General features: G+C 35.8%; 1 protein-coding gene and 3 long non-coding RNA genes across 9 annotated transcripts in view; 2 read left to right on the top strand and 2 right to left on the bottom strand.

The window, feature by feature from the left end:
• The window catches only part of LOC128022747 (uncharacterized), a 56,252-nt gene that overhangs the window by 37,787 nt on the left and 3,934 nt on the right, over positions 1–14,531 (top strand). For all 6 annotated transcript variants that reach the window (XR_008185988.1, XR_008185990.1, XR_008185992.1 and 3 more), the window contains one exon: positions 4,068–5,413. This is a non-coding gene — a long non-coding RNA (uncharacterized LOC128022747). The remainder of the gene's footprint in view (positions 1–4,067; positions 5,414–14,531) is intronic.
• LOC128022746 (uncharacterized) overlaps positions 1–14,531 on the bottom strand; it is a 53,956-nt gene that overhangs the window by 36,780 nt on the left and 2,645 nt on the right. The window contains exon 2 of the mRNA XM_052610547.1: positions 3,004–3,061. Coding sequence (XP_052466507.1) covers positions 3,004–3,061 — 58 coding nt within the window. The remainder of the gene's footprint in view (positions 1–3,003; positions 3,062–14,531) is intronic.
• Positions 3,786–14,215, bottom strand: LOC128022750 (uncharacterized). The gene is made up of 2 exons (XR_008185999.1): positions 11,884–14,215; positions 3,786–4,901 (listed from the first exon to the last, which is right to left on the bottom strand). It is a non-coding gene; the product is annotated as an uncharacterized LOC128022750 (long non-coding RNA).
• LOC128022752 (uncharacterized) lies at positions 6,687–10,900 on the top strand. Its single transcript, XR_008186002.1, has 2 exons — positions 6,687–6,805; positions 8,610–10,900. It is a non-coding gene; the product is annotated as an uncharacterized LOC128022752 (long non-coding RNA).

Here is a 14,531-nt window from a genome sequence, read left to right as displayed (position 1 = left end):
ATGATGAAACTAGCTGTTTTAAAGCATATATAGCTCAGAACAGCGTTTCTGAGTGAGAATAGCATATTTCTAGTGGCAATGTAACTTTTCATGCAAAAGTGACCAATTCTGCCTAAAATGCTCCCAGGAGCATGCATATGATGAAACTAGCTGTTTTAAAGCATATCTAGCACAGAACAGCGTTTCGGAGAGAGAATAGCATATTTCTAGTGGCAATGTAACTTTTCATGCAAAAGTGACCAATTCTGCCTAAAATGCTCCCAGGAGCATGCATATGATGAAACTAGCTGTTTTAAAGCATATCTAGCTCAGAACAGCGTTTCTGAGAGAGAATAGCATATTTCTAGTGGCAATGTAACTTTTCATGCAAAAGTGACCAATTCTGCCTAAAATGCTCCCAGGAGCATGCATATGATGAAACTAGCTGTTTTAAAGCATATCTAGCTCAGAACAGCGTTTCTGAGTGAGAATAGCATATTTCTAGTGGCAATGTAACTTTTCATGCAAAAGTGACCAATTCTGCCTAAAATGCTCCCAGGAGCATGCATATGATGAAACTAGCTGTTTTAAAGCATATCTAGCACAGAACAGCATTTCTGAGTGAGAATAGCATATTTCTAGTGGCAATGTAACTTTTCATGCAAAAGTGACCAATTCTGCCTAAAATGCTCCCAGGAGCATGCAAATGATGAAACTTGCTGTTTTAAAGCATATCTAGCTCAGAACAGCGTTTCACTTATAAGAGTGTAAGGGAAGATGAAAGAGTGCTTAAATTAAAAAAATGCACTTTTAAGTGCTTGATATATTCAAAGAAAAGGCTCTGAAAAATTTAAAAATTCAAAAATAAACAAATTGGCCTCGGCCTTCGAGGTGGCCTCTTCCTGGGCAGAGAAAAATTATGGGGGCAAAGTGAACGCAGTGAACCCTCCCCGGGCATGGCAGCATAAATAAACAGAGGGGAGGAGCCTAGGCCCTAAATGCCTAGGAGCCTAAATGGTGTTTAGAAATAAAATTAAAAAATTAAATTGAGCTCAGTGAAGAAAATATGTATTTTACACAAGTCATGCCTGAAGAAGACACAGAAGGTTGTCGAAACGTCGCGATAAAAGGAGACACAGAAAGCTGTCGAGATTTTAAACTATATACAAGTACACAAGCCTTTTATCGTGACGTTTCGACAACCTTCTGTGTCTTCTTCAGGCATGACTTGTGTAAAATACATATTTTCTTCACTGAGCTCAATTTAATTTTTTTAATTTTCTTTCTAAACACCATGTATGTAAGTGAAAAAGAAATAAATGGGTCTGTGAAGATAGTAACACAAAAAAGTGTACACTAAAACAAAAAAAATTTAACTTCTAAGAGTGTAAGAAAAGATGAAAGAGTGCTTAAATTAAAAAAAATGGACTTTTAAGTGCTTGATATATTCAAAGAAAAGGCTCTGAAAAACTTAAAAATTCAAAAATAAACAGAGGGGAGGAGCCTAGGCCCTGCTTGTATATAGGAGCCTAAATGGTGTTTAGAAATAAAATTTTTGGGTCTGTGAAGATAGTATCACAAAAAAAGTGTACACTAAAACAAAAAAAGTAAACTTATAAGAGTGTAAGGGAAGATGAAAGAGTGCTTAAATTCAAAAAATGCACTTTAAAGATGCTTGATATATTCAAAGAAAAGGCTCTGAAAATTTAAAAAATTACAAAATAAACAGAGGGGAGGAGCTTTTAATTCTAAAAAATTAAATTGAGCTCAGAGAAGAAAACATTTATTTTACACAAGTCATGCCTGAAGAAGACACAGAAAGCTGTCGAAACGTCGCGATAAAAGGCTTGTGTACTTGTATATAGTTTAAAATCTCATATTTTAGGCAAAAACAAATAGTTTAAAGTTAATGATGGATTCTTTTATTACAAACACACAGCTTTTTGCTTCACATGACGTTAATTGATGGACTGGAGTCATGTGGATTACTTGTGGATCATTGTGATGGTCATGTGGATTAATATGTGTTGTAAAATAAAACAAAGGGGTGCTAAAAACACAATTAAGTTTGTTGAAAGTGAAAAAGAAATAAATGGGTCTGTGAAGAAAGTAACACAAAAAAGTGTACACTAAAACAAAAAAATTTAACTTATAAGAGTGTAAGGGAAGATGAAAGAGTGCTTAAATTAAAAAAATGCACTTTTAAGTGCTTGATATATTCAAAGAAAAGGCTCTGAAAAATTTAAAAATTCAAAAATAAACAAATTGGCCTCGGACTTCGAGGTGGCCTCTTCCTGGGCAGAGAAAAATTATGGGGGCAAAGTGAACGCAGTGAACCCTCCCCGGGCATGGCAGCATAAATAAACAGAGGGGAGGAGCCTAGGCCCTAAATGCCTAGGAGCCTAAATGGTGTTTAGAAATAAAATTTAAAAATTAAATTGACAATTTGTAAATTTTTCAGAGCCTTTTCTTTGAATATATCAAGCACTTAAAAGTGCATTTTTTTTTAATTTAAGCACTCTTTCATCTTCCCTTACACTCTTATAAGTTAAATTTTTTTGTTTTAGTGTACACTTTTTTGTCCATTTCTGCATCTAAACGCCTAACAACCTAAAACATGCTCTATTATAGTCCTACTATTGTTAGCAATTTCTTTATCGTCCAATTTGTGTACACTAAAACAAAAAAATTAAACTTAGAGCCTAGGCTCCTCCCCTCTGTTTATTTTTGAATTTTTAAATTTTTTTCTGATGGCTTTAAGAGATTTAAGACCTAAACAATGTGTTCTCTTTCATATTTTTACTGTATTGACTTGTTCGATGTCGCGCCCTAGTGGTTAGAGAGTTTGACTCCTAACCGTAAGGTTGTCGGTTCGATTCATCGTGGAAATCCCGCACCGAACCCTCCCCGGGCACCGCAGCATAAATAAACAGAGGGGAGGAGCCTAGGCCCTAAATGCCTAGGAGCCTAAATGGTGTTTAGAAATAAAATTAGAGATTTCTACTTACCTAACTCAGCCTGTGCCTCTCTCTCTGGGCCTCGCTGGTCTCCCTTTCCGGAAAACCATACTGGATGTCTCCATCTGAAAAAAATCAAAAAAGATACATATGGGTTAAGAGTCATGTAAATAGACTCTTAAACTTATAAGAGTGTAAGGGAAGATGAAAGAGTGCTTAAATTCAAAAAATGCACTTTTAAGTGCTTGAAGAAGACACAGAAAGCTGTCGAGATTTTAAACTATATACAAGTACCCAAGCCTTTTATCGTGACGTTTCGACAACCTTCTGTGTCTTCTTCAGGCTTGACTTGTGTAAAATACATATTTTCTTCACTGAGCTCAATTTATTTTTTTAAATTTTCTTTCTAAACACCATGTATGTAAGTGAAAAAGAAATAAATGGGTCTGTGAAGATAGTAACACAAAAAAGTGTACACTAAAACAAAAAAAATTTAACTTCTAAGAGTGTAAGAAAAGATGAAAGAGTGCTTAAATTCAAAAAATGCACTTTTAAGTGCTTGATATATTCAAAGAAAAGGCTCTGAAAAATTTAAAAATTCAAAAATAAACAGAGGGGAGGAGCCTAGGCCCTGCTTGTATATAGGAGCCTAAATGGTGTTTAGAAATAAAATTTTTGGGTCTGTGAAGATAGTATCACAAAAAAAGTGTACACTAAAACAAAAAGAGTAAACTTATAAGAGTGTAAGGGAAGATGAAAGAGTGCTTAAATTCAAAAAATGCACTTTAAAGATGCTTGATATATTCAAAGAAAAGGCTCTGAAAATTAAAAAAAATTACAAAATAAACAGAGGGGAGGAGCTTTTAATTCTAAAAAATTAAATTGAGCTCAGAGAAGAAAACATTTATTTTACACAAGTCATGCCTGAAGAAGACACAGAAAGCTGTCGAAACGTCGCGATAAAAGGCTTGTGTACTTGTATATAGTTTAAAATCTCATATTTTAGGCAAAAACAAATAGTTTAAAGTTAATGATGGATTCTTTTATTACAAACACACAGCTTTTATTCAAAGAAAAGGCTCTGAAAAATGTAAAAATTCAAAAATAAACAAATTGGCCTCGGCCTTCGAGGTGGCCTCTTCCTGGGCAGAGAAAAATTATGGGGGCAAAGTGAACGCAGTGAACCCTCCCCGGGCATGGCAGCATAAATAAACAGAGGGGAGGAGCCTAGGCCCTAAATGCCTAGGAGACTAAATGGTGTTTAGAAATAAAATGTACAAATTAAATTGAGCTCAGTGAAGAAAATATGTATTTTACACAAGTCATGCCTGAAGAAGACACAGAAGGTTGTCGAAACGTCGCGATAAAAGGCTTGTGTACTTATATATAGTTTAAAATCTTCACAGACCCAATGTAACTTTTCATGCAAAAGTGACCAATTCTGCCTAAAATGCTCCCAGGAGCATGCATATGATGAAACTAGCTGTTTTAAAGCATATCTAGCTCAGAACAGCGTTTCTGAGTGAGAATAGCATATTTCTAGTGGCAATGTAACTTTTCATGCAAAAGTGACCAATTCTGCCTAAAATGCTCCCAGGAGCATGCATATGATGAAACTAGCTGTTTTAAAGCATATCTAGCTCAGAACAGCGTTTCTGAGTGAGAATAGCATGTTTCTAGTGGCAATGTAACTTTTCATGCAAAAGTGACCAATTCTGCCTAAAATGCTCCCAGGAGCATGCATATGATGAAACTAGCTGTTTTAAAGCATATCTAGCACAGAACAGCGTTTCTGAGTGAGAATAGCATATTTCTAGTGGCAATGTAACTTTTCATGCAAAAGTGACCAATTCTGCCTAAAATGCTCCCAGGAGCATGCATATGATGAAACTAGCTGTTTTAAAGCATATCTAGCTCAGAACAGCGTTTCTGAGTGAGAATAGCATATTTCTAGTGGCAATGTAACTTTTCATGCAAAAGTGACCAATTCTGTCTAAAATGCTCCCAGGAGCATGCATATGATGAAACTAGCTGTTTTAAAGCATATCTAGCTCAGAACAGCGTTTCTGAGTGAGAATAGCATATTTCTAGTGGCAATGTAACTTTTCATGCAAAAGTGACCAATTCTGCCTAAAATGCTCCCAGGAGCATGCATATGATGAAACTAGCTGTTTTAAAGCATATCTAGCACAGAACAGCATTTCTGAGTGAGAATAGCATATTTCTAGTGGCAATGTAACTTTTCATGCAAAAGTGACCAATTCTGCCTAAAATGCTCCCAGGAGCATGCAAATGATGAAACTTGCTGTTTTAAAGCATATCTAGCTCAGAACAGCGTTTCACTTATAAGAGTGTAAGGGAAGATGAAAGAGTGCTTAAATTAAAAAAATGCACTTTTAAGTGCTTGATATATTCAAAGAAAAGGCTCTGAAAAATTTAAAAATTCAAAAATAAACAAATTGGCCTCGGCCTTCGAGGTGGCCTCTTCCTGGGCAGAGAAAAATGATGGGGGCAAAGTGAACGCAGTGAACCCTCCCCGGGCATGGCAGCATAAATAAACAGAGGGGAGGAGCCTAGGCCCTAAATGCCTAGGAGCCTAAATGGTGTTTAGAAATAAAATTAAAAAATTAAATTGAGCTCAGTGAAGAAAATATGTATTTTACACAAGTCATGCCTGAAGAAGACACAGAAGGTTGTCGAAACGTCGCGATAAAAGGAGACACAGAAAGCTGTCGAGATTTTAAACTATATACAAGTACACAAGCCTTTTATCGTGACGTTTCGACAACCTTCTGTGTCTTCTTCAGGCATGACTTGTGTAAAATACATATTTTCTTCACTGAGCTCAATTTAATTTTTTTAATTTTCTTTCTAAACACCATGTATGTAAGTGAAAAAGAAATAAATGGGTCTGTGAAGATAGTAACACAAAAAAAGTGTACACTAAAACAAAAAAAATTAAACTTCTAAGAGTGTAAGAAAAGATGAAAGAGTGCTTAAATTAAAAAAAATGGACTTTTAAGTGCTTGATATATTCAAAGAAAAGGCTCTGAAAAACTTAAAAATTCAAAAATAAACAGAGGGGAGGAGCCTAGGCCCTGCTTGTATATAGGAGCCTAAATGGTGTTTAGAAATAAAATTTTTGGGTCTGTGAAGATAGTATCACAAAAAAAGTGTACACTAAAACAAAAAAAGTAAACTTATAAGAGTGTAAGGGAAGATGAAAGAGTGCTTAAATTCAAAAAATGCACTTTAAAGATGCTTGATATATTCAAAGAAAAGGCTCTGAAAATTTAAAAAATTACAAAATAAACAGAGGGGAGGAGCTTTTAATTCTAAAAAATTAAATTGAGCTCAGAGAAGAAAACATTTATTTTACACAAGTCATGCCTGAAGAAGACACAGAAAGCTGTCGAAACGTCGCGATAAAAGGCTTGTGTACTTGTATATAGTTTAAAATCTCATATTTTAGGCAAAAACAAATAGTTTAAAGTTAATGATGGATTCTTTTATTACAAACACACAGCTTTTTGCTTCACATGACGTTAATTGATGGACTGGAGTCATGTGGATTACTTGTGGATTATTGTGATGGTCATGTGGATTAATATGTGTTGTAAAATAAAACAAAGGGGTGCTAAAAACACAAATAAGTGTGTGAAAGTGAAAAAGAAATAAATGGGTATGTGAAGAAAGTAACACAAAAAAGTGTACACTAAAACAAAAAAATTTAACTTATAAGAGTGTAAGGGAAGATGAAAGAGTGCTTAAATTAAAAAAATGCACTTTTAAGTGCTTGATATATTCAAAGAAAAGGCTCTGAAAAATTTAAAAATTCAAAAATAAACAAATTGGCCTCGGACTTCGAGGTGGCCTCTTCCTGGGCAGAGAAAAATTATGGGGGCAAAGTGAACGCAGTGAACCCTCCCCGGGCATGGCAGCATAAATAAACAGAGGGGAGGAGCCTAGGCCCTAAATGCCTAGGAGCCTAAATGGTGTTTAGAAATAAAATTTAAAAATTAAATTGACAATTTGTAAATTTTTCAGAGCCTTTTCTTTGAATATATCAAGCACTTAAAAGTGCATTTTTTTTTAATTTAAGCACTCTTTCATCTTCCCTTACACTCTTATAAGTTAAATTTTTTTGTTTTAGTGTACACTTTTTTGTCCATTTCTGCATCTAAACGCCTAACAACCTAAAACATGCTCTATTATAGTCCTACTATTGTTAGCAATTTCTTTATCGTCCAATTTGTGTACACTAAAACAAAAAAATTAAACTTAGAGCCTAGGCTCCTCCCCTCTGTTTATTTTTGAATTTTTAAATTTTTTTCTGATGGCTTTAAGAGATTTAAGACCTAAACAATGTGTTCTCTTTCATATTTTTACTGTATTGACTTGTTCGATGTCACGCCCTAGTGGTTAGAGAGTTTGACTCCTAACCGTAAGGTTGTCGGTTCGATTCATCGTGGAAATCCCGCACCGAACCCTCCCCGGGCACCGCAGCATAAATAAACAGAGGGGAGGAGCCTAGGCCCTAAATGCCTAGGAGCCTAAATGGTGTTTAGAAATAAAATTAGAGATTTCTACTTACCTAACTCAGCCTGTGCCTCTCTCTCTGGGCCTCGCTGGTCTCCCTTTCCGGAAAACCATACTGGATGTTTCCATCTGAAAAAAATCAAAAAAGATACATATGGGTTAAGAGTCATGTAAATAGACTCTTAAACTTATAAGAGTGTAAGGGAAGATGAAAGAGTGCTTAAATTCAAAAAATGCACTTTTAAGTGCTTGAAGAAGACACAGAAAGCTGTCGAGATTTTTAACTATATACAAGTACCCAAGCCTTTTATCGTGACGTTTCGACAACCTTCTGTGTCTTCTTCAGGCATGACTTGTGTAAAATACATATTTTCTTCACTGAGCTCAATTTAATTTTTTTAATTTTCTTTCTAAACACCATGTATGTAAGTGAAAAAGAAATAAATGGGTCTGTGAAGATAGTAACACAAAAAAGTGTACACTAAAACAAAAAAAATTTAACTTCTAAGAGTGTAAGAAAAGATGAAAGAGTGCTTAAATTCAAAAAATGCACTTTTAAGTGCTTGATATATTCAAAGAAAAGGCTCTGAAAAATTTAAAAATTCAAAAATAAACAGAGGGGAGGAGCCTAGGCCCTGCTTGTATATAGGAGCCTAAATGGTGTTTAGAAATAAAATTTTTGGGTCTGTGAAGATAGTATCACAAAAAAAGTGTACACTAAAACAAAAAGAGTAAACTTATAAGAGTGTAAGGGAAGATGAAAGAGTGCTTAAATTCAAAAAATGCACTTTAAAGATGCTTGATATATTCAAAGAAAAGGCTCTGAAAATTAAAAAAATTACAAAATAAACAGAGGGGAGGAGCTTTTAATTCTAAAAAATTAAATTGAGCTCAGAGAAGAAAACATTTATTTTACACAAGTCATGCCTGAAGAAGACACAGAAAGCTGTCGAAACGTCGCGATAAAAGGCTTGTGTACTTGTATATAGTTTAAAATCTCATATTTTAGGCAAAAACAAATAGTTTAAAGTTAATGATGGATTCTTTTATTACAAACACACAGCTTTTATTCAAAGAAAAGGCTCTGAAATATGTAAAAATTCAAAAATAAACAAATTGGCCTCGGCCTTCGAGGTGGCCTCTTCCTGGGCAGAGAAAAATTATGGGGGCAAAGTGAACGCAGTGAACCCTCCCCGGGCATGGCAGCATAAATAAACAGAGGGGAGGAGCCTAGGCCCTAAATGCCTAGGAGACTAAATGGTGTTTAGAAATAAAATGTACAAATTAAATTGAGCTCAGTGAAGAAAATATGTATTTTACACAAGTCATGCCTGAAGAAGACACAGAAGGTTGTCGAAACGTCGCGATAAAAGGCTTGTGTACTTGTATATAGTTTAAAATCTTCACAGACCCAATGTAACTTTTCATGCAAAAGTGACCAATTCTGCCTAAAATGCTCCCAGGAGCATGCATATGATGAAACTAGCTGTTTTAAAGCATATCTAGCTCAGAACAGCGTTTCTGAGTGAGAATAGCATATTTCTAGTGGCAATGTAACTTTTCATGCAAAAGTGACCAATTCTGCCTAAAATGCTCCCAGGAGCATGCATATGATGAAACTAGCTGTTTTAAAGCATATCTAGCTCAGAACAGCGTTTCTGAGTGAGAATAGCATGTTTCTAGTGGCAATGTAACTTTTCATGCAAAAGTGACCAATTCTGCCTAAAATGCTCCCAGGAGCATGCATATGATGAAACTAGCTGTTTTAAAGCATATCTAGCACAGAACAGCGTTTCTGAGTGAGAATAGCATATTTCTAGTGGCAATGTAACTTTTCATGCAAAAGTGACCAATTCTGCCTAAAATGCTCCCAGGAGCATGCATATGATGAAACTAGCTGTTTTAAAGCATATCTAGCTCAGAACAGCGTTTCTGAGTGAGAATAGCATATTTCTAGTGGCAATGTAACTTTTCATGCAAAAGTGACCAATTCTGTCTAAAATGCTCCCAGGAGCATGCATATGATGAAACTAGCTGTTTTAAAGCATATCTAGCTCAGAACAGCGTTTCTGAGTGAGAATAGCATATTTCTAGTGGCAATGTAACTTTTCATGCAAAAGTGACCAATTCTGCCTAAAATGCTCCCAGGAGCATGCATATGATGAAACTAGCTGTTTTAAAGCATATCTAGCTCAGAACAGCGTTTATGAGTGAGAATAGCATATTTCTAGTGGCAATGTAACTTTTCATGCAAAAGTGACCAATTCTGCCTAAAATGCTCCCAGGAGCATGCATATGATGAAACTAGCTGTTTTAAAGCATATCTAGCACAGAACAGCGTTTCTGAGTGAGAATAGCATATTTCTAGTGGCAATGTAACTTTTCATGCAAAAGTGACCAATTCTGCCTAAAATGCTCCCAGGAGCATGCATATGATGAAACTAGCTGTTTTAAAGCATATCTAGCACAGAACAGCGTTTCTGAAAGAGAATAGCATATTTCTAGTGGCAATGTAACTTTTCATGCAAAAGTGACCAATTCTGCCTAAAATGCTCCCAGGAGCATGCATATGATGAAACTAGCTGTTTTAAAGCATATCTAGCTCAGAACAGCGTTTCTGAGTGAGAATAGCATGTTTCTAGTGGCAATGTAACTTTTCATGCAAAAGTGACCAATTCTGCCTAAAATGCTCCCAGGAGCATGCATATGATGAAACTAGCTGTTTTAAAGCATATCTAGCTCAGAACAGCGTTTCTGAGTGAGAATAGCATATTTCTCGTGGCAATGTAACTTTTCATGCAAAAGTGACCAATTCTGCCTAAAATGCTCCCAGGAGCATGCATATGATGAAACTAGCTGTTTTAAAGCATATCTAGCTCAGAACAGCGTTTCTGAGTGAGAATAGCATATTTCTCGTGGCAATGTAACTTTTCATGCAAAAGTGACCAATTCTGCCTAAAATGCTCCCAGGAGCATGCATATGATGAAACTAGCTGTTTTAAAGCATATCTAGCACAGAACAGCGTTTCGGAGAGAGAATAGCATATTTCTAGTGGCAATGTAACTTTTCATGCAAAAGTGACCAATTCTGCCTAAAATGCTCCCAGGAGCATGCATATGATGAAACTAGCTGTTTTAAAGCATATCTAGCTCAGAACAGCGTTTCTGAGAGAGAATAGCATATTTCTAGTGGCAATGTAACTTTTCATGCAAAAGTGACCAATTCTGCCTAAAATGCTCCCAGGAGCATGCATATGATGAAACTAGCTGTTTTAAAGCATATCTAGCTCAGAACAGCGTTTCTGAAAAGTGAAATAGACCTTTATTCTGTACTTACTGCTTATTGCACTTCTGGTTAGATGCTAACTGCATTTCGTTGCCTTGTACCTACATGTGCAGTGACAGTAAAGTTGAATCTAATCTAATCTAATCTAATATTACATAATTTAAATGCAGTGACAAATAACCCATTCATTGCATATGATCAATCATGATTAATCGACTCCATAATATATATATATATATATATATATATATATATATATATATATATATATATATATATATATATATATATATTTAAGCACTCTTTCATCTTCCCTTACACTCTTATAAGTTTAATTTTTTTGTTTTAGTGTACACTTTTTTTGTGTTACTATCTTGCCCTCAGTGTGTCCCCTTGTCAGCAACGTGGGGGTTGTTTGGACCTCTATGTATGTGTCTAATATAGAGAACAGTGCATAACCGTCTTCGGGTCCCTCAGGACCTGTCGATTGGACTTACAGAAATCCTAACCTCAGCCCGAGCCTCCCTCTCTGAACTTTGGAAAATGGTTGGGATTAGGTAAAGATCTCACCTTAGACTTCCTATCCCTGTCTCTAATATATTATTAAATGAAATTAATATTATAATAATAATAAAATAATAAAACAGATCTCTATGCCTATACACACTGGTAAGGGTATAATAAAAAGGTTATTGTACTGAACAAACTGTATTTTCTATCCCCTTAACCTACACCTCACACAAAACTACAAGCATTACATTACCAAAAAAAAAAAAAATCTCCTCCTGTATGATTTCTAATAAGCACAGTTTATGTCCTCGCAGTGACACGAGTCCCCATTAATCTTTGTGTATTTGTTACGTGCTGGAGCTGATGCTTACGAAAGAGGATTGCACGGCCAAGCACTAATAAAACCAACTCAAGATCAAAGTCATTATATTTCAAGATTAAATTCACCAATGGATGCTCTGCAGTGAATGGGTGCCATCAGAATGAGAGCAGATAAAAACCTCACAATAATCCACAGCACTCCAGTCCATCAGTGAACATCTGGAGAAGATAAAAGATGAAACACATCCAGCATTAAGATGATATTAAGATGTGTTCTAGTGGCAATGTAACCTTTCATGCAAAAGTGACCAATTCTGCCTAAAATGCTCCCAGGAGCATGCATATGATGAAACTAGCTGTTTTAAAGCATATCTAGCTCAGAACAGCGTTTCTGGGTGAGAATAGCATATTTCTCGTGGCAATGTAACTTTTCATGCAAAAGTGACCAATTCTGCCTAAAATGCTCCCAGGAGCATGCATATGATGATACTAGCTGTTTTAAAGCATATCTAGCTCAGAACAGCGTTTCTGAGTGAGAATAGCATATTTCTCGTGGCAATGTAACTTTTCATGCAAAAGTGACCAATTCTGCCTAAAATGCTCCCAGGAGCATGCATATGATGAAACTAGCTGTTTTAAAGCATATCTAGCTCAGAACAGCGTTTCTGAGTGAGAATAGCATATTTCTCGTGGCAATGTAACTTTTAATGCAAAAGTGACCAATTCTGCCTAAAATGCTCCCAGGATGAAACTAGCTGTTTTAAAGCATATCTAGCTCAGAACAGCGTTTCTGAGTGGAGAATAGCATATTTCTAGTGGCAATGTAACTTTTCATGCAAAAGTGACCAATTCTGCCTAAAATGCTCCCAGGAGCATGCATATGATGAAACTAGCTGTTTTAAAGCATATCTAGCTCAGAACAGCGTTTCTGAGTGAGAATAGCATATTTCTAGTGGCAATGTAACTTTTCATGCAAAAGTGACCAATTCTGTCTAAAATGCTCCCAGGAGCATGCATATGATGAAACTAGCTGTTTTAAAGCATATCTAGCTCAGAACAGCGTTTCTGAGTGAGAATAGCATATTTCTAGTGGCAATGTAACTTTTCATGCAAAAGTGACCAATTCTGCCTAAAATGCTCCCAGGAGCATGCATATGATGAAACTAGCTGTTTTAAAGCATATCTAGCTCAGAACAGCGTTTATGAGTGAGAATAGCATATTTCTAGTGGCAATGTAACTTTTCATGCAAAAGTGACCAATTCTGCCTAAAATGCTCCCAGGAGCATGCATATGATGAAACTAGCTGTTTTAAAGCATATCTAGCACAGAACAGCGTTTCTGAGTGAGAATAGCATATTTCTAGTGGCAATGTAACTTTTCATGCAAAAGTGACCAATTCTGCCTAAAATGCTCCCAGGAGCATGCATATGATGAAACTAGCTGTTTTAAAGCATATCTAGCACAGAACAGCGTTTCTGAGAGAGAATAGCATATTTCTAGTGGCAATGTAACTTTTCATGCAAAAGTGACCAATTCTGCCTAAAATGCTCCCAGGAGCATGCATATGATGAAACTAGCTGTTTTAAAGCATATCTAGCTCAGAACAGCGTTTCTGAGTGAGAATAGCATGTTTCTAGTGGCAATGTAACTTTTCATGCAAAAGTGACCAATTCTGCCTAAAATGCTCCCAGGAGCATGCATATGATGAAACTAGCTGTTTTAAAGCATATCTAGCTCAGAACAGCGTTTCTGAGTGAGAATAGCATATTTCTCGTGGCAATGTAACTTTTCATGCAAAAGTGACCAATTCTGCCTAAAATGCTCCCAGGAGCATGCATATGATGAAACTAGCTGTTTTAAAGCATATCTAGCTCAGAACAGCGTTTCTGAGTGAGAATAGCATATTTCTCGTGGCAATGTAACTTTTCATGCAAAAGTGACCAATTCTGCCTAAAATGCTCCCAGGAGCATGCATATGATGAAACTAGCTGTTTTAAAGCATATCTAGCACAGAACAGCGTTTCGGAGAGAGAATAGCATATTTCTAGTGGCAATGTAACTTTTCATGCAAAAGTGACCAATTCTGCCTAAAATGCTCCCAGGAGCATGCATATGATGAAACTAGCTGTTTTAAAGCATATCTAGCTCAGAACAGCGTTTCTGAGAGAGAATAGCATATTTCTAGTGGCAATGTAACTTTTCATGCAAAAGTGACCAATTCTGCCTAAAATGCTCCCAGGAGCATGCATATGATGAAACTAGCTGTTTTAAAGCATATCTAGCTCAGAACAGCGTTTCTGAAAAGTGAAATAGACCTTTATTCTGTACTTACTGCTTATTGCACTTCTGGTTAGATGCTAACTGCATTTCGTTGCCTTGTACCTACATGTGCAGTGACAGTAAAGTTGAATCTAATCTAATCTAATCTAATATTACATAATTTAAATGCAGTGACAAATAACCCATTCATTGCATATGATCAATCATGATTAATCGACTCCATAATATATATATATATATATATATATATATATATATATATATATATATATATATATATTTAAGCACTCTTTCATCTTCCCTTACACTCTTATAAGTTTAATTTTTTTGTTTTAGTGTACACTTTTTTTGTGTTACTATCTTGCCCTCAGTGTGTCCCCTTGTCAGCAACGTGGGGGTTGTTTGGACCTCTATGTATGTGTCTAATATAGAGAACAGTGCATAACCGTCTTCGGGTCCCTCAGGACCTGTCGATTGGACTTACAGAAATCCTAACCTCAGCCCGAGCCTCCCTCTCTGAACTTTGGAAAATGGTTGGGATTAGGTAAAGATCTCACCTTAGACTTCCTATCCCTGTCTCTAATATATTATTAAATGAAATTAATATTATAATAATAATAAAATAATAAAACAGATCTCTATGCCTATACACACTGGT

The sequence above is a fragment of the Carassius gibelio genome, chromosome A11, assembly GCF_023724105.1.
Source record: "Carassius gibelio isolate Cgi1373 ecotype wild population from Czech Republic chromosome A11, carGib1.2-hapl.c, whole genome shotgun sequence".
Classification (NCBI taxonomy): domain Eukaryota; kingdom Metazoa; phylum Chordata; class Actinopteri; order Cypriniformes; family Cyprinidae; genus Carassius; species Carassius gibelio.
Note: the sequence above shows the minus strand (reverse complement) of the source record. Positions and strands in the feature narration are given on the sequence as shown.